Genomic DNA, 22,562 nt, shown 5'->3' with positions numbered 1-22,562 from the left:
TGAATAGTGTGTTATTATGCTGGCTTCAATGGCCTTGCAGAAGGCATGGGTACAATGTATTACTGTTTACACTGCCAGGAGTGGAACATAAAGGCCACTTAAGTCAAATTGAAGTCATGAAGCCTGTATTTAGCTACTGATTAGAAGTCAAGAGAACAGAGCCCTTTCACTGTGCTCAAGTACCAAACACGGTCACGCGCCACACACACACACAGATTTAACACTCCACACTTAAATGACATTTTTCTTCCTATTGATTCAAATCGAGCTAACTGTCAGCACTTTAGCTGCTCAAATTTGGGTCCCCCCTGAAGTCAGCCCAAATGATGTAAATGTAACCTTAAGACTTTTTTTTACTAAGACTTACGTTTTTTTTTTTCTCCCATAACACTGCAACATTGTGCAAACCTACAAGCCCCGGGTGCTGAATTGAACCAAACCGAATTAGGAGGGATTATCATAACAAAACACAAATGTCACTACTTCTGTAAAAGTTGATGCTGTCTGCGCCTAAAAGAGGCGTTTTTCCTGTGCGTAATGATCCCAATTAAGTTTTGTTGAACAGCTGTGGGTCTCGTTGGCAGAAGAAGTTTTAGCCAAATGCTACTGCAACAAATTAATCAGAAGGGTCAGGGTTATTCAATTGGATACATGTGTTTTTTTCCCTTTGCACCTGCCTTATATTGCTATTTCTTCAATGTCTTTCTTCGTTTTCGTTTAAAAAAATGACATCATTATATTCACAGTTTTACTTTACAGTCGGAAATGGACCACCAAGATGGACTGCCTATGATTTGTGTAGGGAAAGCATTAACAGTTAGCATTTACAGTTTTCCTTAGATATTAGACCACCTATTCTGATACATATATTTGAGCATGACTGGAAATATAATAGAAATGGCACAGGCAATATAAGCTGGCAGCCAAAAATGTGACCATCAATAGCCAGAGCCGGATTTGAATCTGGTGCACCCCTAGGCCCCTCGCACCCTTTCCTGATAGTACCACCAGCCTCAGGGCTTCAAGAGGCTGTACCACTGTTTCCATAAAAATAATATGCTTGTTAATCAGGGTTCCCTTGAGCAAGACCCAGGTGAAAGTACTGCCAATGTGTAGTCCCCATAGGAGGTCCAATAGTTATATATTTATCAGTGGTCCGAATTTACGGACCCGAAATGGAACAGGAATCACTGTAGCATGAAAAAGTTTTGCAACAAATAAGGGGTTAGCGTTTAACAAACACAGTCCTTTAGGGACGTAGTGGTTTATTAAGACTATTTTAAATTAGGGTCCATTCAAATTAGCGGATAGGGCCCACCCAAGGGGGTTAAGCAGGTAATGAGCTAATATACTATACCTTCTAAGTGGGCAATGGCAACTAAGTTGTATGTATGATTAATGATGGGGGCCTGTTGTTATGCTCCAACTGGCTTAAAAGGAAAGATGGCTAGAAAAGCTACTCCAGTCCAAACCTCAAAGTCTTATCTGCAGTACAAATCAGCATATGGCACTGTTCTTCTGCGGCCTTACAATTCTACTGGATCATGTAAAATTGTGCTGCCACGATGTTAAACAAATTAAAAAAAAAAAAATAGAAGTCATTCAGTTATGCCACATTTAGTAAGAGTTGTAAAATTCATGCAGTTTGCACCAAAGTCTCCTTAGAAATGCAGCGAGGCTAGACGTTTGTTATTACTGTTATTTTTTTTATCTTTCTATCCAGGCCCACTCCTATTCATCTTTCATTCTGACAGCTATACAAATGACCCGCTTGCTGCTGAGCTAAGTATTCACAGTGTCGATTCAGTTTTCAACGGAGAAGCCGCACAACACAAAGATCATTCTCAACCCACAAAAACATCTAAATACCTACTGCAAACTGTGTTCGCATGTCACATAGTAAAAGGTGCAGTAATTGAAATATATGCTATAAAAATAAACTTGTAAAATAGTGTATTATAGTAAATAAAGTACCCCTTATAGTAAACTATCAGCCCTTGGAGTCCCATAACGTGTATAAAAGCATTCAGACTGTGGCATCATTCTTTTATGCATTAATATTATAATATTATATTCATTAATATTATCAATATCCTTACATTTTACAATAGGGTATACATTATTCCCTGGATAAACAGCGCGCAGAGATGTCATAAGTTATAATTGGTGTTCAGTGATGTCACTAGTATCACGACTATTAAATCTATGTCTTATAAAAAAAAAAGGACCTACTAATTTGTAATATGAGCACTGTCTTTTTTCAGGTGTTGTGTTAAAGGGGATCACCACCCAAAAACTTCTTTTTTTTTTGCATAACCATTGAAAATGTGCAATTCATGTGTATTGGAAGGTTGCTTAGAATTATGGTTCGTTTACTAAGGGTGGAGAAGCCTGTAAAGCTTTGGAGCTCAAAGGAAACATTTTTTTGAGTAAAAGAAATGCCGTTCCCAATAAGCACAAGGCATTAACTACTTTATTACATTTTCTAGGCTCTGACTATTAGGTTTGGAATCTTCCGATGGTGTTACTCACTATCACTGCTCAAATCTATCTTAACATGGAATAGGTGCAAAATATTTCCACTTTTTTTTTTATAAGACTTTAGTGAGCTTTCCAGTATTTTCAGAAAAGAATGTCAACTATTTTGAGCTGGCAAGCTTATAACAAATCCCACATACCAGTTTTTGCACACACACACCAGCTCACTCACATCCACTCTTTGGGAAGAAAACCAGAGAAAGAGAACTTGAAAAAAATACCAAGATGATAAGCCAGCAAAGAATTTCTTTATTTGTTATTTGTAATGATGTCTCTGCAGGCTCAGTGGGATTGCTGCTCAAACAACAAATGAGGGCAGGTAACCATATCTGATACGTTTGCAGCTAATCCACTAGCCAGACGGAGCTGCCTTGGTCTTACGATGGGCAAATGTTGATAAGAGCTGATGAGTGAGTTTTGGGTTTGATGTTCACTTGCATCTCCTGCTCCATGAAGGAATCGCTGACCTTCTGTGGGACTCCCATCTGCATTTAATTACTTTTGTAAAGTTCCCTTTTATTATGAACTAACATTAAAGCTTGATGATAGAAGTCGTCTAAGGTATTAAGGACCCTTTAAAAATACTTTTTTGAGCATCATGCCAGCATCCAAATACATCTCAGGAGAAATTTATATTTTGTAAAATGTGCCGTTTAAAAAATGTCTTAGTAGGGATTATAAAGAATCAGTTGAACACTATCCACCTGAACTTGTGTTCATTTACAAAGAACATTCAGAATGATCATCAGAGAACTTGGTGTCCCATTTTGCGAATATATAAAAAGTTTCGCCGACACCAAAAAAAGGATCACTGGACTGGTAAAAATGTGTGTTTGTTTCAGACAAACTACTATAGTGTCAATCTGGGATCAGTTATTGAAGATAAAATGTGGCTACACAGTAACTAATTTACATAGTAGAATTATTATTATTATTATTATACAGAGACTATACATCATTCATGTCATTCCTGACACGGTGGAATATATAATCTAAGATCCCCATCACGTTTACATACACAATTTTGTAAGGAGCCGATAAACCTGCCTGTGTTTCTGGAGTGTGGAGAGGACAATAGAATACTTTATCTGGAAAAAAACACTGAAGGGAGTACACCGAAACTCCTTGCAGACGATGTCCTGTCTGGAATCGAACCTAGGAACCCAGAACTACAAGGCAGCTGTGCTTAGAATTGCACCATATGCACCATATACAAATTCAATGCAGAAAATAATGGGTTTAGTCCTTACACAGGAAGATTAGCAGGTCAAATGCCTTTCATGTCTCTCTACAGAAGTAAGTAATTAAAATGGCTTTTTCAAATAAAATAAAACATTTGTTGCCAATAAATATTTAATTTGTATGTGTTGTATGAACATATACAAACTTTAAGGGGGTATTTAAGTCCGAATGCCAAAAACTCAAAAAAAAAAATCTAGTTTTTTTTTTTTTACTATAAAATCATAATTTTTAGTGGGAAAAACTAGGTTTTTCTAGATTTATTATACCCCAAGGATGGAAAAATCATAATCCAAAAAATCCAGCATCTCAGACCTACCAATGTTGTATATAAGTCAAGTGGAGAGGTTTCTATCCTATTTGGATGTTTCTGTGGTCTGCGGTGCAATTGCAATATATGGACAAACAATCCCTGTTTTATTTAAAGGGTAAGGCATTTTTCAGTAGCAGTATGCACAAAATGTCTCTGTCTTAAATATATTGATAATGGGTTGAATGCAGAGGAATCTTGTATTTTTCCATATGTATTTTGTGGTCACACCCTCATTGCACCTCCGCCTAATGATTTTAAAAATTAGTGGTGAGCACAACTTTCCCTTGTCTGCGGTGCAATTAGCCAGAAATCCAATTATTTCTGACTTTTCAGGCAAAAATTCAAAAAAGTTGGGTTTTTCGGGGGAAAAGCCTGAAAAAATCGCGAAAAATTGTACAATTTGGATTTTTGGTCGATTTTTTTGGGTTTGTCCACAATCCGATTAAATTGTGCTTTTTTATTAATAAATAAGGTGCATCGTGCATTTTAGTTTGGCCCGACATTTTTTATTGAAATAGCCCGAAAAATTGGGATTTTGATAAATAAGGCCCTAAATGTAGAAAAAATGTATATATATATATATAACTTTATTGTTATGTCAGTTTGGATATCTGCTTCATGCAAATGACGCCAATATATCCAATATTCATAATGCATTTTGTGGCATAAACCATATCATTTCTGACGTGCTTCTGTGCATCATTTTCTAAGACCACATACAAAACATAAACTTTGCATCTCAGTGTTACGCATTTTCACTCAATAAGATGAACAGCAAATACATCTTTGGTGTAAATTACTAATCCAATTTAATAGTGGCTGTGTGTTTTTTTTTTTTTTTCAAATACGCAGCAAAGGCCTTTGAAATACCCAGGCAGTTAATCTTCAGATTAAAAATGTTTCCTAGTGCAATTTTTCAATTGACAGTTTACGTTTAGTCGTTACAATGGAATTTCCTGCACTGGGCCAAGGTAATATTAGCATATAGAGAATAATTGCAAAGTGTTTGAATACACAAATGTGATTTCTCCATTATCCCACCCCCTCCTCACACACTAGTTGCCGTTTGTTGAAAGGCATTTAAAAGTTGCCAGCGTCACTTCTTTATCCGACTACCAAAGAAAAATAATTGAGAGATGCTTTATTTCCTCGTCTCTAAGAACTTTGAAAAAACTCTGAAAAGCTTTCCTGATGTAGATGAGGATTGGAGTATAGAGAATAGCATCATGTATACTTCATTCATTGTAATACTGGGGCTTTTATAGAAGAGCTTGTTAAACCTGTAGGAGATATTCCTAATCTAATGTGAATTCAGGAAACTCTTAGGGCAATGGCACTTGCGATGATTCAAGTGATGATTCAATGGGGCAAATTCACTAAAGGAATTTTCTGCGAAGGCTTCCCCACACTTCCCACCAATTTGCCTTTAATACGCTACTACTATGCTAATTCACTAAAATATTAAGTTGCGTCTCTGCAGCCGAATGCCTGGAAGTTTCGTTAGCGTAAATTTGTCAGCGTGAGCATTTCATATCGAATTTTCACTAACGTTCGTGTCTGCCTAGCGAAACTTTGTTAGTTCACTTAAGCATAGGTATATCTCCCAACAGTCCTGTTTTTAGAGGGACAGTCCCTCTTTTGACAGCTCAACCTGCAGTCCCTCATTTGTACTGGAAATTGTGTTTTTGGTGAGCTATTTTTGTTAAAATTTTGTCAACCTTTTTCTTCCAGCTGAAATAAAAGCCATTTTTCTTTAAGAGACTTTCGCTGTCCTGACACTTACTCTGTAGGAACCTGCCATAATTAGTTAGAGGAGGAAAACACTGTTCCACCAACAATTTAGTTTATATGCCTACAACTGCACAAGTAGACGAAAGATACATTGGTGAGTTGCCACAGAAGCAAAGCGCGTAAGAAAAAGAAACAGGCAGAATAAGACAAAGATAAAGAGTTGAAAAAGAATTGGACCAGTGGCAGTATAAGAAGAACAGAAGAAGAACAGAATTGAAGAAGAAGAAGAAGAAGAATTGAAGACCAGTGGAAGTTAAATGAGAACAGAATTGAAGAACGGTGAAAGTATAAGGAGAACAGAATTGAAGAAGATTGATTGAAGATCAGTGGAAGTATAAGAACAGAATTGAAAAAGAATTGAAGACCAGTGGAAGTATAAGGAGAACAGAATTGAAGAATGATTGAAGACCGGTAAAAGTATAAGGAGAAGAGAATTGCAGAAGAATTGAAGATCGATGGAAGCATAAATAGAACAGAAGAAAAGAAGACGGTGTGGTATTTCCTCTTCTTTTCAATAAGTAGGAATAACAATAATGTAAAAGTCTTTTGACTCTTTTTTGAAATCACCTGGTGTGCAAAAGCCCTTGGAGGACTATATGTAGGAACAAAATAATGCAATGTTTTCCCCCATACACACAACAGAGTTAATACTGCTCCCTTATAGGATTCCCCGACATGCTTTGGAATCAGCAATGTTGCTGATAAATCCATTTTTCGTTTGCATACATCCACTACAATATACAGATCCAATACCGAGCTCATACTTGGGAAGGGGTATTCAACAATACCCTTATGACATTTCTTGTTAAGATGGCAACACATAATCATTTTTGTGATCCTAGTGTTCCGGGGATCATTTGGAGGGGTTTAACTTGATGAACATCTTTTTTAAACTCAACTTAACTATGTAAATATGTAATTCTGAGAGACTGGTAAGTCTAATATTATTTGGCTGAAGACTCTAAACACATGCTGACTGATGTGCCAATCTGATTTATGTCTGTGCCCAATCAATTTTAGTGACCTGAAATGTGGTCATCCAAATTGCTTGCACAGGGTCCTCATGTTACAAGAGATCATACACTTTTGTGGCCAGAGGCATAGTATCATCCATTACAATGCTCAGGCTTCATTTAGCTGGCTTCTGCTAATATTTAATCATTTTAAAAAATATTAGTAGGAAAAAGTAATGCAACTTCAAAGCCCTCAGCATTAAGAGAACATTATTTGTGTTGTAGTCAATATATGCAGTCTAAATGGATCACATGTTTGCATATCAAAGGGAAGCTTTATTACTATATTCTGTAACATTCATTAATAATTCAAAGCTGTAATATTTTTGTGGAACTTAAAGGCGCTTTGACTCTGCTTCATTCATTCTAAAACAGAACCAGCAATTAATGTGATATACGTCCCTCTTGTATTTATTGTGGACGCCATATGTCTATGCTTGCACAGATAATATTCAGTGTTTCACTTATTAAATACATTTTAACACCCTCTTCAAACTGTTTGGCTAAAAAAAGGTTTGGAGTCCATGATGGGTTTTGATAAGTGGGAACCAGTTGTCCCCCTGGGCTACAGGGGTGTGCTAACCAAAAAAGCCCAAAAGTGAATGACCTATGATATAACTGATTTCACCTACATTATTCCCATAAGGTTATTTGTCTCCCTGACTGCGTTAAATTGTTATAGACCTTCTCCTGACATTGAGGACATGGGTATCCTGCTACTCTCAGGGGCACTACAGGGGTCAGCCCTTGCTATTTACATAGAAAACACTAGAGCTTAACACCCCTGGCCTTCAACAGGAACGGGGCAAATTCCCATAAATATGAACTAAAATGAAACACTGCTGACAAACATTTGGTGCTGCTCAAATCATTTTTTCCCCTCTGCAAAGATAAATATATTCTCAATCTACACTTACATCCGTTCAAGTTGCTTTAAATCTTGGAAAGCGCCTTTTTCAATTATACTAATTTGATTGTCCTCCAAATGCCTGTAAACAAAGAAAATGCAGGTTACTAAAACATTTATACACTGTTTGCATAAAAAAAAAATGTTGACAAGGGTATCTCTTAAAAGACATTAAAAATATTGTTTCTACAAAAAGACATTGTTCTATTCTCATTTCTCAGCATTTGCTAATGCTAATTGCACATATCATATGAGAGAATGAACATTAATACATTGATAGAACTTGTGATACTGTTATCCCATTAACCAATATTAAATTTGTCTCAAAAGTATGTACAGGTATGGGGCCTGTTATCCAGAATGCTCAGGACCTATATCTCTCTGTAATTTGGATCTTCATATATTAAGTTCACTAGAAAATAATTTAAACATTAAATAAACCCAATAGGCAAATTTGAAAGGTAAATCGAATTCCCAGATTTTCCCTAAAATTTGCTTGTCCCTATATCAAGCATTTTTTTAAAGCTCTCTGCCAGTTTCACAGTAGAATTATCTAGAGGTGGGCTCTTATATAATAATAATGAAAAAAGGAAATTTCAGCAGTGAAATTCACAGGATTCCTTCAATACAGGAGTTGGTCTCCTCACTTGAAATGCTTTTTATGAGACTCTACATATGCCAATCACAAAATCCTGCAGCATACCCCAATAAGGGCAAAGCTGATCTGTGGATGGGATCTAACCAGCAGCGGGGCAGATTCAGCCATTGCAATAACGATAGACAGGGACTGGCACTGGCCTAGCCACACGCCAATGTGATTTTCTTACCGCACACCCAATCTCACTGATCCTGCAGAGGTGGTGCGTTCTTCCGTCGACCCGGCAAGGTCCCCTAGCAACGTGAATGTTGATAAAAGGATCCGCACACACTTCTTTCTTTTGCAGTGGGGGGTCACCCCTTCACTTTATTTGTTTAATCACCACACCATCATGGTGTGGTGATTAAACAAATAAAGTGAAGGGGTGACCCCCCACTGCAAAAGAAAGAAGTGTGTGCGGATCCTTTTATCAACATTCACCTAGCCACACGCCAGCAATGAATCCAATAAAGAATGAAAAGCCGATAACTCTTTATGCATCAAACGGGGTGATCCCAAGCTTTAAGGTGGTCATAGACACACAGATACTATTGTACGAATGGAGGATTCGTACGATTTTCGGATCGTGTGTGGCGTGTGCCGACATCTTTCGTCCGGCGGAGAAAGTCGCTTGGTCGATCGGTCAGGGTTGATTTTGACCCGACCGATCCCGCCGGAGCCCATTGCGCATCATAATCGGATCGTTCAGCCATACGGCCGAACGATCAGATTACCCCCGTTATAGCCATGCTCGTTAATGGCATATCAGGGAAGGATCCGCTCGTTTGGCGATGTTGCCAAACGAGCGGATCTTTGCGTCTATATTCACCTTTATTCCATGGCGCTCTTAACACTGTTCACAAGATCAAACGTTTCCGAAACGTTTGATCTTGTGAACAGTGTTAAGAGCACCATGGAATAAAGCTTGGGATCACCCTGTTTGATGCATAAAGAGGTATCGGCTTTTCATTCATTATCAGATTCAGCCATTACTACCCGCAATTATTTATGCGCCACTGCGGGTGACAAATCTCCTGAATATGCATCTCCATTGAAAATATCTGAAATCGCTGGCTGTAAAACCAACATATCACAAAGTCACACAAAGTGTTTTACATTTCAGTTAGTTCCAATAGAGACGAATTTTCAGGAGGTGTGTTGTTCGCAGTCGTGCACAAATAATTGCGGGTGACAAATCTCCTCATAGTCCACTGCCCTTAATGTGGCCATACATACACAGATATTATTGTACAAAACAAACGTATCAAACAATATTCAGTTTGTTTATGGTATGAGACAAGGCGACGATACCTTGGATATCAGTCGTCTAGTCGATCAACCAAGATGGAAAATTTTTATTGGGTGACTATGAAGGTGCCAAACAACTGCAATCATCAGATAGAGGCAGAGTCGGACTGGACTGGCAAGACACTGGGAAAAAAACCCGACAGGCCTCGGCCCCGCGGCCTCAGACCCGCTTCTGCACTACCTCTTTTTCTGGTCATGCTGCTGCAATACTGAATAGAGGAATAATTCTTTTGTTTCTACCCGCATATCTAACTATAGGCCAATAGCAAGCCAGCCTGTTTCTCCACCTGCGTTTCTCCGTAGAAGGAGAAACAGCCTGGTGTGAGATTGACTTAAGTCTGCTGAACTGTTCTGGATACTTAAAAAAGGATTATGAACTTTGGAATCTCCATGGCATACACTAATAATGCCTACGTATTGCAGTAGGTAATAGAACCACACAATGAAATGAAACCCACCATACACTGATAGTGGATTTTATTAAGGCAAGGAAAAATTGAAAACATAAGTCTGACTGGTGTAATATCTAATGAAATCTTAATGAGCAGAATTATAAATAATTTGCAAATATTCCATAAATATCTGCCTTTCCATTAGTATATTTCTAGCTGTTTCTAATTGTTTGTTACTCCGTGATATGTCTCACTTTCTGAGTGTTCCCCACTGTTACACTGCGGGGGCCTGTCTAACATATACTGTATGTAGCAATTCATGTGCAGTTACAGTAATTAAAAATAAAAAAAGAACTTGGTAGAATGTTTCACACAATTTACTTACAGCACTCGAAGGTTCTTCAGTCCAGCAAAATCTGTTTTTGTAATCCGTGTAATGTTGTTTTTGTCCAAGTCCCTGTTAAGAAGGAACAAACAAATTTATAAGGAGGACTTACTTAAGGATAGGGTTTGTAATAAATTCATTTGTTCCAGTATAAACATATTAAGATGAGCTTTATAATAATGTGTATCCATTAACACTTCACAAATATTGTTGAAAATAAACCATAATAATATCTCTCGTTCTTTACTGTTATTTGAAGTCCTAGTGCTCCCAGCTAAATCCTACTATATGGGGAAGAAAGGGGGACGTAAGAATAAACAGTAGTAAGACTGCACCCATAGTAATTAAAGGAAAACTATACCCCCAAAATGAATACTTAAGCAACAGATAGTTTATATCAAATTGAATGACATATTAAAGAATCTTACCAAACTGGAATATATATTTACATAAATATTGCCTTTTTACATCTCTTGCCTTGAACCACCATTTCGTGACTCTATCTGTGCAGCCTCAGAGATCACCTGACCAGAAATACTACAACACTAAGGGGCAGATTTACTAAGGGTCGAATATCGAGGGTTAATTAACCCTCGATATTCGACCAGGAACTAAAATCGTTCGACTTCGAATATCGAAGTCGAACGATTTAGCGCAAATCCTGCGATCGAACGATCGAAGGATTATTCGTTCGATCGAACGATTAAATCCTTCGAATCGAACGATTCGAAGGATTTTAATCCAACGATCGAAGGAATATCCTTCGATCAAAAAAACGCAGGCAAGCCTATGGGGACCTTCCCCATAGGCTAACATTGAGTTCGGTAGCTTTTAGCTGCCGAACTAGGGGGTCGAAGTTTTTCTTAAAGAGACGGTACTTCGATTATCGAATGGTCGAACGATTTTTAGTTCGAATCGTTCGATTCGAAGTCGAAGTAGTAGTCGAAGGTCGAAGTAGCCCATTCGATGGTCGAAGTAGCCAAAAAAACACTTCGAAATTCGAAGTTTTTTTAATTCGAATCCTTCACTCGAGCTTTGTAAATGTGCCCCTAACTGTAACAGGAAGAAGTGAGGAAGCAAAAGGCAGAACTCTGTCTGTTAATTGGCTCATGTGACCTTACATGTGGTTTGTATGTGTACACAGTGAATCTTACGATCTCAGGGGCGGCCCTTATTTTTTAAAGTGGCAATTTTCTATTTATGATTACCCAATGGCACATACTACTAAAAAAGTATATTATTATGATAATGGTTCATTTACATGAAGCAGGGTTTTACACATGAGCTGTTTTACTCAGTATCTTTTAATAGAGACCTACATTTAGGGTATAGTTTTCCTTTAAATGAGGAAGATGAACCATTTGGCAAATGCTCCATTATTTTATATTGTAACATATATGTTGCCTAATATGTAGTATGGCTATATAATCTTGTTTAGATTATTAAAGTTGCTTTAAATTCTGTTGGTTTTGTATCTGCCTGCTTAGTACAATGGTCCTGCTTTACAACTGAAATCTATATGGTAGGTCTAGTATAAAATATTAGGTTGGTTCAGACAGGGCAGAATTAGACATTAATCAGAGAGATAATTTAGGCATATTTCCTTTGCAACAAAAATGTTGTGTATCAGAAATTCTGCTAAATAGATCGTTTAAATCCATGCAAGTGTGATATATCTTTTTTTTTAGGCCTGATACAGATTTGTGGTGAAAAAATTCACAAATCTGTGCTTGAATTTCAACCTGTGTTTTGTTATGTTCAAGAAAAAACAAAAGGTGCCTATTAAATCCAATGCATTTGAAAAAATGGCCATTGAATCCAATGCATTTGGCGAGAGACGAAACCATCATTGACTTCAGTGCATTTGGTACGAGAAAAAGATGCAAGAACAACCACCCATTGACTCCAATGCATTTGGAGGATAAAGAAAAATGCCTATAGACCCCAATGCATATGGCAACATATAAAATACCCATTGACTACAATGCATTCAGTTCTGCAATTTTTTAAATGGACAGGGCAGTTTGGCTCATCACTAGCAAGTACCTTCTTATCAGACTAAGCACATGCTATCATCTAAAGTTGACCCATTGACTCCATCTTTAGACTGCAGTATACTATCAGTGTGTATCCTAGAATAATGTTGTCTAAAAGTCTAGGTGACTTTATTTCTGTAGTCAGAGAACTAGTTTAATCCCGTAACTGAAATTTTCTCATGAGACACTGGTAATATGAGCCATACTAGACAGATTTATAGCCTTCATATAATCTCTGTTCCTCAGGTGCACAGTAATTCTGAGACTTTGGACTTAATAACTAAGTAAGAAAACAGAGGCAAATAAATCCAATGTATTCAAGGTATGCACAAATGTTGCATGTTGAATGGACCTGCAGCATGTAGAAGTACAAAACAATACATAACAGCACTTAGTTCCAAGCAGAAAAATGACAGTTGCCCAACTGGGGCTCGTTTATAAACACTGGGCAAATTTTCCCCTGGGCAGAAACCCAGTGACAACCAATCAAATGTGTGCATTCATTGTTTAATCAGCAGCTAGCTGAAAAAAGCCAATCACTGATCGAAATCCAAAATAACTTTCTTTTTAATTTAAGAATCAAATTTTCTTTCATCGACTTTCCATAGAGCAAGCACATAGATAGGAAATTTTCTTCAAATATCCATAGGCTTTAGTTGAACCAATTTATTAAACATGCTCAAGAATTGTCAGGTAAGTAAATAGAAATTGATCTTGGAGCCTCCAAGATCCCGAATGTTTTAGAAGAGAAAACACTACCAAAAAATATGCAAGAATATTGCTAATTATCAGAAAAACATTGATCTGTTTCCAGATTCCAAAGGAAAACTATTTTTTTAATCTGATCCAGCCACCAAAACTTATTTTTACAGAAAACTTTGAGATTGTTCAGGCTCAAAAATACAATAGTGGTTCATACAGGAGCAAATTCATAAATATGATTAAAGTAGACTAAGTAAGACATTGTAGCTCTAATACACCACAAGGAGTTATACATAAATTCAATATAACCATTTAAAGATGGTAGAAATGTTTGTTTCCCGCTATGTTAAGGAAAACATTGAGGCCAAACACATTTCAGGTATCGGAAAAAGATTTTATTCACTATTATTTTGCTCCCATGATACCAGTGCCAAGAGCGGAAATTCAACCGGATAAAACAAAAGTACAAGAGAATCGGCTCCAGGAACATAAGATTATCCAGAATGAAATGTGTAGAGACCTAACCCTATGATTACTGCCTTGGGATAGCAGCGGGCAAAGGTCCAGAGACAACAGTTCCAATTTCCCCCAGCTTGGCATCTTCGTCCCGGCATAGCTTTAACTTGAAAGAAGTAAAAACTTTAACGAGAATTCAAAAATAAATCTACAGCCTTTTGCCAATTTTTCAAAAATACTTGTACTAATTTGTCGGATTCATTTAAGGAAAAAAACAAACATTTTGTATCCATACAATCAATTGTGTTATCATTCTCTATAGTGTTCTCATTTGCCCAATAGAAATATTTGCAGTTGAGAAATATTGTTCCCTTGGTAACATTATATCAGCACAAAACGAAAAGCCATGGATCTCTCATAACCAGCCTGGTAATTACATATTAGCTTTGATAAAGTATTTGCTTGTGACGATCTCTTTTGTGGACACCAAGTGGTTGAATAAACCAATGGCTAGCAGCTATGTGACTGATGGGAAAGAAAAATATGTGGTCATGTCCTAACGTGAACCCCTCCTGCTCTTTCCCAATCCCGCACTGCTATTTTATTTCCAATCACCAGCACAGCATCAAAAAACCAAGGAAGCCCGAGGCAAGAATGTAGGGGATATTTCCTAAAACACAACATGTCAGCCCAAAATAGCTTAGATCACATCCGTGTGTAATGAAATTACAGAAATGTATGAGGGCAAGAGCTATTTGTATGGTATGAAAGGAAGCCTTCACCACCAACATTGACATAGGGCCAAATAGGATTTCTCTACTCACACTTTGCATTTTATAGCAACATTCCCTCCTGTACATAAATCAGTTTCTACTGACACTTTGCATTTCATAGCAACATTCTCTCCTGTATAGAAATCAGTTCTAAGGCACTCCACACGCAGAGAAGAATTCTCATTCTTAGACGCACAATACAGACCAATGCTATGTCATCTGTACTAGTGGAAATGAGCAATTTATAATTTAAAGGTCAGCATCCAAAAATGGGTCCCACTACAGTTCACGGTTGGACTCAATGTTAAATTTAATTCTACAATAGATAAAAAGTCATTCAAACAAGATTCTTGTTCTAAACCTCTCTCAAAGTATTTTCTAGTGATGGCCGTATTTGTGCCATTTTGCTTCACCTAAAAATTCACAAAACAGATAAAATTCATCAAACGCATTTGAGTCAATGAAACCTGGCAGAATAATTTTGCCCATCACTACTAATTTCTCTGATTTGGGTCCCCTTGTGAGAACGTAGAGTTTACAGTATTCCGTCATCTGTAGGTGTATGTATAGCAGAACTTTAGCTGCAGCTGACCGACAATCAGTGCTTACCCTTGGAAACAAATGAAGTTGAATTTGATTTGTTGTTGTGATTTGCTATGATTTCTACTGCAAAAAAAGTGAATTTTCTAAATGAATTAAGTGAAAGAAACTTGAAACCTTGAATTTGGCATCTAAAAGCTTGCAAGTTCATGTAGACAATGGTCGTTTTTTAATACAAGTTTTCAATCAAGATCAGTATGAGATGAATTAAAATTTGGCAGACATGTTGAAAATAAATGGTAGAATGTCAATTCACTGTTATTTTTTTCATATTTTTGCACTATTAAGCTTTAGGGCAGAGACACATGTTGAGTCGGGGAGATTTAGTTGACAAATCGGCTCTTCTTCGGGCGACGAATCTCCCAGAACTGCCTTCCTGCCAGCTAGAATGTAAATTTCCGGCTGCTTGCCAGAGCTTACATTCTAGCCGTAGGAAGGCAGTTCGGGGAGATTCGTCGGCAACTAATCTCCGGGAATCTCCACATGTGTCTCTGCCCTTAAAGATTTAATAATATATTTTTGATAAACAAGTGGTTTATTCAACTTTGTTGGCATTTACCCAAGTTCAAGAACGAATTAAAAATGCTTCAATTTGATTTTTGGTAACTATGCCTCCTGGACTCGTGACAGACAAAAAGACTGCAAAAATGAACCAATACAGTTTTACGTTTCCCTTGCTAAATAATAATACTCTATATTTTATGAAATAAATATTATTTAAGTAGATATATTTATATCAAAACCATCCAGGTTTTATTTCACTTTTATTTTAATTTGGAACACCTCTCTGAGCTGGAGTCATATAAAGGTTAGTTATGACAAGTTGCTTGCCAGTTTTTAGAAATGCTTGTTTAATTAGTGATGTGCTTGTTGTAGTATAGGCATGCACATTTGGATGCAATTGTGTTCTTTATCAGATCATACCATTTTTAGAAGAAAAACTACAATTGAAGCAGAAAAAAATGTGCTTCATAGTTTTGTTTCTTTTAACAAGATTGCTCCCCAAAACCTATGAAAGGCCCAATCCCGTTGCTCGATTCTTAATAAATCAGCTCCAGGTTAGTGTAGTTAGGTTGCATTTGAAATATACCAGAGTGGCTGATATATGGGAGAAGAAGAAGAGAAAAAGGATTGTCTTAATAAATAGAATGCTTTATTTTAGACTTGAATTAAGCATATGGCATGATACTGCAGCCTGTGGCCACACATACTCTGCACAGACACATGATGTTAAACATGACCATTTTTGTGTAGAGTCAAGCCAAGCTGAACATAATATGAAACTAGTCGGATTACACAGATGCCCTGAATAGATAGAACAACTTGTTTATCTGCCCAGAGTATCATATTATCTCCTCCTCCCATTGTCATCTCATAAGCTCTCACTTATGGTTTTATACCTATCAAAGACACACTGTCCTCTTTTTATTCTGTAAAAAGAAGTCCCCTGGTGATTCAGGAAACAACACAGTACACTACAAAGCGGATCAGGAGGTGCACAGAGTGTTTTTTTAATTAAATGGACATGAAAAATTAACCAAAGCAATATTTGGCTTGCTGTTCTGGTACAGGTCATGCTCTGGTTTGAAAGAAAAGAAAGTGCTGATGTATGCTCCTGATATCAAACCCCTTCTCACCTCAAGAATTATATTGGTCATGGAGACTAGTCCTCAACTACAATATCAGCATCCTTTGTATTGGACCAAAATATCTAATTCAGAGTAGGAAAAAAATTCAGTCAGATAAATGCAGATTTACGGGCAGATTTATCAAGAGTCAAAGTGAAAATTCGAAGTAAAAAAGATTTGAGCTATTTTTGTGTACTTCGACTAGGGAATAGACCATATTCGATTTGAACGTCAAAAAAATTAGAAAATTCGAATATTGAAATTTATCATGTACTGTTTATTTAAAACTTTGACTTCGACCATTAGCCATCTAAAACCTGTTGAATTGCTGTTTTAGCCTATGGGGGACCTCCTAGAACCTATATGGAGTCAATTGGTGGACTTTGAAAAATCAAAGGTTTTTTTCGAAAATACTTTGAATCAAATTTGATCTTACTTTGATTCGAACGATCGGAGGTAACCCATTCACCCATTCACCAGAAAAAAAAATCTTTTTTTGTCTTTATTTATTCTAGTTTTGAAGTTATGGGAGTTCATAAAAACTCCCATTGCTTCGAAATTCGACCCTTGATAAATCTGCCCCTTAAAGGAAAACTATACCCCCAAAATGAACACTTAAGCAACAGATAGTTCATATCATATTAAGTGGCATATTAAAGAATCTCACCAAACTGGAATATATATTTAAGTAAATATTGCCCTTTTACATCTCCTGCCTTGAGCCACCATTTCGTGATGGTCTGTGTGCTGTCTCAGAGATCACCTGACCAGAAATACTTCGACTCTAACTGTAACAGGAAGAAGCGTGGAAGCAAAAGACACAACTCTGTCTGTTAATTGGCTCATGTGACCGAACATGTATAGTTTGTTGGTATGTTTGTGAGTACAGTGAATCCTACGATCCCAGGGGGCGGCCCTTATTTTTTAAAATGGCAATTTTCTATTTATGATTACCCAATGGCACATACTACTAGAAAAGTATATTATTATGAAAATGGTTTATTTACATGAAGCAAGATTTTACATATGAGCTGTTTTATGCAATATCTTTTTATAGAGACCTACATTGTTTGGGGGGTATAGTTTTCCTTTTAACGTTTGCACATAGATTTGTTTGTTATGCCTTTATCTACTTGCTTACTGTCAAGACTACCAGTCCAGTGACCCTGTACGACAGATATTCTGGTATTTTAGAACAAACGACGATTCACAAATATCACATATTCTCTCTCTGAAAGACTCATAGATTATCTTGTTTCCCGTCAGCAGATTTTCGTTGTTTCTTCGATCTGGTCTTACTACTATGCACAATTAACATTTTCGATGAACCATACAATATTACACTTTATTTATTTATTCTAATAATTACACTTTTTCAACCTTTGTGTCTTTTATTACACCCCACACTTACACATTATTTAAGTATGTATTGGGAGTTCTCCAGTCTTCTTACATCTGTTTCAATGACTACAAAGACAGTCATCATGCTTCATATTTTTGTTTTATAATTCATCTATAACAGAAAAAACGTCCCAGGTGGTTTCATTCATTTTTCTGCATTTACTCCAGAATTTTAACAGCTTCCCATATATGTGATGTCTGCCTGTTGTGGGATGCCATTGGCTTGAAACTGGGGCCCCTGGGTTACTTTTATGATGGGCCGATTGTGGCGTTTAAAAGAAATCAACGCTGTAACACTCCTATTGCTGCGTGTGCATAGAAGCAGCTTCCAGGTTATTTATACTGTTATTCGACCATCATTTTTCTTTTATGATTTATTTAAATAGCTTTCTCCTGGAGATGAAGATAAACAAACACGAATATAAAATACTTAGAGGACGTGAAAAACCATTTTTTCCTATTTTGCACATTTCCTAATATATATAAAAACATAAATATAAAAACAGACTTGTTTCCCCCCAGCTACAGTAAACCGATATATTTAGAACTAAATCTGGCTCAAGCCATAACAAAAATGATCATGATTAATCATGCTAGAGTTTTCTGTGCAAAATGGGTGATATTTTCACCGAAAACTATACATGCTTTTTCTAGCTTTTGTATAAACAGTGTTGTTCCTGCGCATAATGCGCTCTACACACACGTTTGGCAAGGGATGGATTTCTTCTTTAACCAATGGCTTATGAATAAATGTTTTCAATAATTCTTTGTTCTTCAGAAACGCCTCTGACAAGTCAACCAGGGAAATTTTCAAGAAAGTCAACTTTTGTTTAGCAGCAAATCAAGGCTTCAAAGAAAAGCACTATAATCTGAGCACATTCAATAAACCGCAGAGCGCGATGTGAAGAGTGACAAAACAATGTTTATAAAATGCTCCTTAAATAAGGTCGCTGTTCCTTGCACAGATAAACACGGCTTTAATAAAAAATGCAGAACTCTCGTTGTGCTTGCCAGCTAGACATTAGGGTAGTTTAGCTCTTGCTACGCTGTCATTTTTAATGTCAGTGATCCTCATAGAATTTAAATACTTCATGGTATGTTTTGCTGCTATATCAGACCAAAAACACAAGTCACTTAAAGTGGATGGGAAATCTTGGGATCTGTTTTTTTCTTTTCTTTTCTGTGCTTCATTTACTCTCACAAACACATAGGGGAACTTGCTCCAAATATGACAAATAAATAAATAAACAAATATGACATATAAAAGCTACAAACTCCATACGGTACAAAGCAGACAAGATTATTAGCTATTGAAGTCAATCATGACACATCTGAGCTTGCTTCTCCCTACCTTGCCGAAGGTATTGGTGTGCTTTCTCCCTATGGGAAATCCCGTATTCTAACCGGTAGCCTGAGGAGCTGAATGCTCCTGAATAAAGTAAGTGGTGTGCCAAAGAAATTCTATATTGATCTCCCTACCTGTACCTCTAGGTCAGTGATCCCCAACCAGTGGCTGATGAATAACATGTTGATCATCAACCTCTTGTAGTTAACTCTACACAGAGCCTCGTGTAGGCTTCCAGACCACCAAATGGTCGATTACAACACTTACTTTGCACCACCCAGGAACATTTTTCATTCTTATGTTGCTTTCCAAATCTTTTTACATCTGAATATTGCTAACAAGTAAAAAAAAAAAAAAGGTTGGGGATCCCTGCACTAGATGCACCTCCTATTCAATCCAGCAGCAATTGTCTGAGAGGTAAAATATATTGTTCTAATGGTTGTGCCTCCTTTTGTATACATTCTGGGACCTACACCTGTGAATTTCTTAACAGAACAATGTAGGATTGCCTTCATAAAACCAGAGCAATCCAACCGTCATTTTTGTACACTACCTGGCTTAGAATGACAGTATACCCTTATATACAACTTTTCCAACATAATAAACATAATTCATGCTAAGAATACATTCTTCCTAGTCTTTAAATGAAAACATGTTTTTTTTAAATTATACAGACCTAATGGATCAATGTTTTGCATACATACTTACTAACGTCCCTGTAATTATTTAGTTTAACTAGTGACAATGAACACAGTATAAGCAACACCCCCTTCCTTCACCCCTTGGTTTAACGGTTTTGGCTTACAGATAAGTAGAATTGTAAATAGATTTTTGCTATTGTTTAATCTAGGATTGTTGTAATTGTTTGAGCCAAACAGGCAAACAGAGAAACTGAAACTACTCTACATTTCCAACTTCCTGGTTCTTACAAGGAACCAGGAAGTTAGAACTGTAGAGTAGCTTCAGTTTCGCTGTTTGCCTGTTTGGCTCAAACAATAACAACAATCCTAGATTAAACAGAAAAAAATCAGAATAGATCAGAACAAACACTACTCATTAAACTCAAACTGCCAGCCCAATTGTTTTTTCACCAAGAATTGATCAGCTGTAAGTTAACAGAATTTAATTGGGCCACCCACAACCAGATGATCATAAATTTCAGCTGTAAATCTATTGAGGGGTATATGACAAATCTGTGTGTCTGACCGGGTATAAGCAAAGCTGTAAGAGAACTTAGACAGCTTTGCTTGAACGGAGCTGCAAGAGACATTTAAGTGAATATTGACTAGTATATTAGCAGAGCATGCTTGGAAGGTAATGTCAAATGAATAAGCATGAGATTAAAAGACTCGGTATGAATATCAAGCAGGAACTGGCTGCAGGAATTTAGAAGGTGTAAGTTAAGTAACCAGGAAAATGAGTGCAAATGTGCTGTAATCAGCATATATATTACAGTGATTGGGTGTCTGGGGTTTCTGTTTGCAGCAGCCATTACCCATTAAAAGTAATTCCTCCGATGGTCTCCTTTTTTCTTGTTTGTCTGGTAAAGAACACAAATTCAGTAGGTCTTAAAGACTGATTTAAACTGCAATTTGTATATTCTTTAGTCATTTAGCCCAGGCTGGTCCTGCCCTTTCTCAGGTATTCATCCACAAGCGATACCTGGTATTAATTCACCTCTCTTTTTGTGAGTAATGGAAACAAGATATCCTACAACAAAAGGTCTTGAATATAGATAATAAAGGGGGAACCTGCACATTACATCTAACATTTCATTACTATGAAACACCAGGAGTAATGCCGATATCATATAATCAAAGATTTTCGTTCTTTACAGTAACTTGAAAAAAAACTCCATTTGTTTATAGCCATGTAATAACAGCAATAGAAACTTGTGAGTTATATTTTAATATGATAAAAATAGAGGCATGTCATAAAAAAACAGCATATTTTAGATTGGAAAAAGGCATATATCCAACTTTAACTCAATGAATAGTGCTTGTGTTGGACATACTGTACTTTGAGCCTAATGTTTTAATGAATAAATATTTATTTTTTGTGTTATTCTCACATTAAACTGGGCAAAAATTGAAACAAAGTCCCATTTCAACTTCCTGGTTTGTAAGAGCAGCTGAGAAAACACAATAATAAAATCTTCAGCTGGTGGAAGGCATGGGTTTGTTCACACAGATTGCTAGTTGAGCAACTTTTGTGCATGATAAGACCATTCAATCCATGTCATGCAGCAAAAGTTACTCTTAAATATTAAAATACAATAGCGGTAAGGTTTCCACGTTTTGGCCCGATTGAATCTGGGCAGGAGTTGGGGCTGTGATGCAATGGGGGCGGCTCGGATGTTGCAGGGTGGGTTGTGACATCAGGGACAGGGTTATGACGTGGTGATCAGTGATTGGCCGATCTCCGTGTCAATCATAGGGAATCCTGATCGCTTTTCTTAATTTGGAAAACCGGGCAGGCAGTTTCGACCCAGGCAGCCCTAAAAAAAAACAGGCTGTACAGGTCAAAACCGGACAGGTGGCAACCCTGAATATACAGTAGGTAATTTGCGAAGTTGAATGCGCTGTACAGACACAATTGCCCATTGTTTTTACTTTGCACATTGGAGGTCATTTATAAACACAGTGCAAATTTGCCCCTGGCCAATAATCCATGGCAACCAATCAGAAGATTGCTTTTATTGTTCAACCTGTAGCTGGCTGAAATAAGCTAATCACTGATTGGTTGCCATGGGTTATTGCCCAGGTGAAAAGTTGTCCAGTGTTTATAAATATTTTGCTTTGCTCCAAAATTAAGCAGATTCCTCCGGACTCCCCCACAAATACAGTACATAGAATCTGCAGCCACCTACTTGTGTCCTGGGGATCAGTAAATGACCCCTAATGCTATTTAAAACTTCCCCAAAGGATTCTAAAAAACACACATATCTTATACCCTTATATCCTTGGGTGGGAATACTAAGGCATACTACACTGTCTTCTCAGAAAGAAATGCGAGTTTCTAGGCAAAATGTGTTTTAATCCAACCCAAACAAATCCATCGAGGTGATAATGGGATTTTTTCTGACACAGGAAAGACAG

The 22,562-nt window shown here is 37.0% G+C and overlaps 1 protein-coding gene across 1 annotated transcript in view; it reads right to left on the bottom strand.

Annotated features, from left to right (window-relative positions):
- The window catches only part of LOC108710233 (slit homolog 3 protein), a 406,008-nt gene that overhangs the window by 360,484 nt on the left and 22,962 nt on the right, over positions 1–22,562 (bottom strand). Inside the window, exons 2-3 of the mRNA XM_041586150.1 lie at positions 10,524–10,595; positions 7,812–7,883 (exon numbers count right to left, since the gene is read on the bottom strand). Of these exons, the coding sequence (XP_041442084.1) occupies positions 7,812–7,883; positions 10,524–10,595 (144 nt within the window). The remainder of the gene's footprint in view (positions 1–7,811; positions 7,884–10,523; positions 10,596–22,562) is intronic.

This window comes from Xenopus laevis, chromosome 3L, assembly GCF_017654675.1.
Source record: "Xenopus laevis strain J_2021 chromosome 3L, Xenopus_laevis_v10.1, whole genome shotgun sequence".
NCBI lineage: Eukaryota > Metazoa > Chordata > Amphibia > Anura > Pipidae > Xenopus > Xenopus laevis.
The sequence above is the reverse complement of the archived record's forward strand: the minus strand, read 5'-3'. Positions and strand labels throughout refer to the sequence as shown.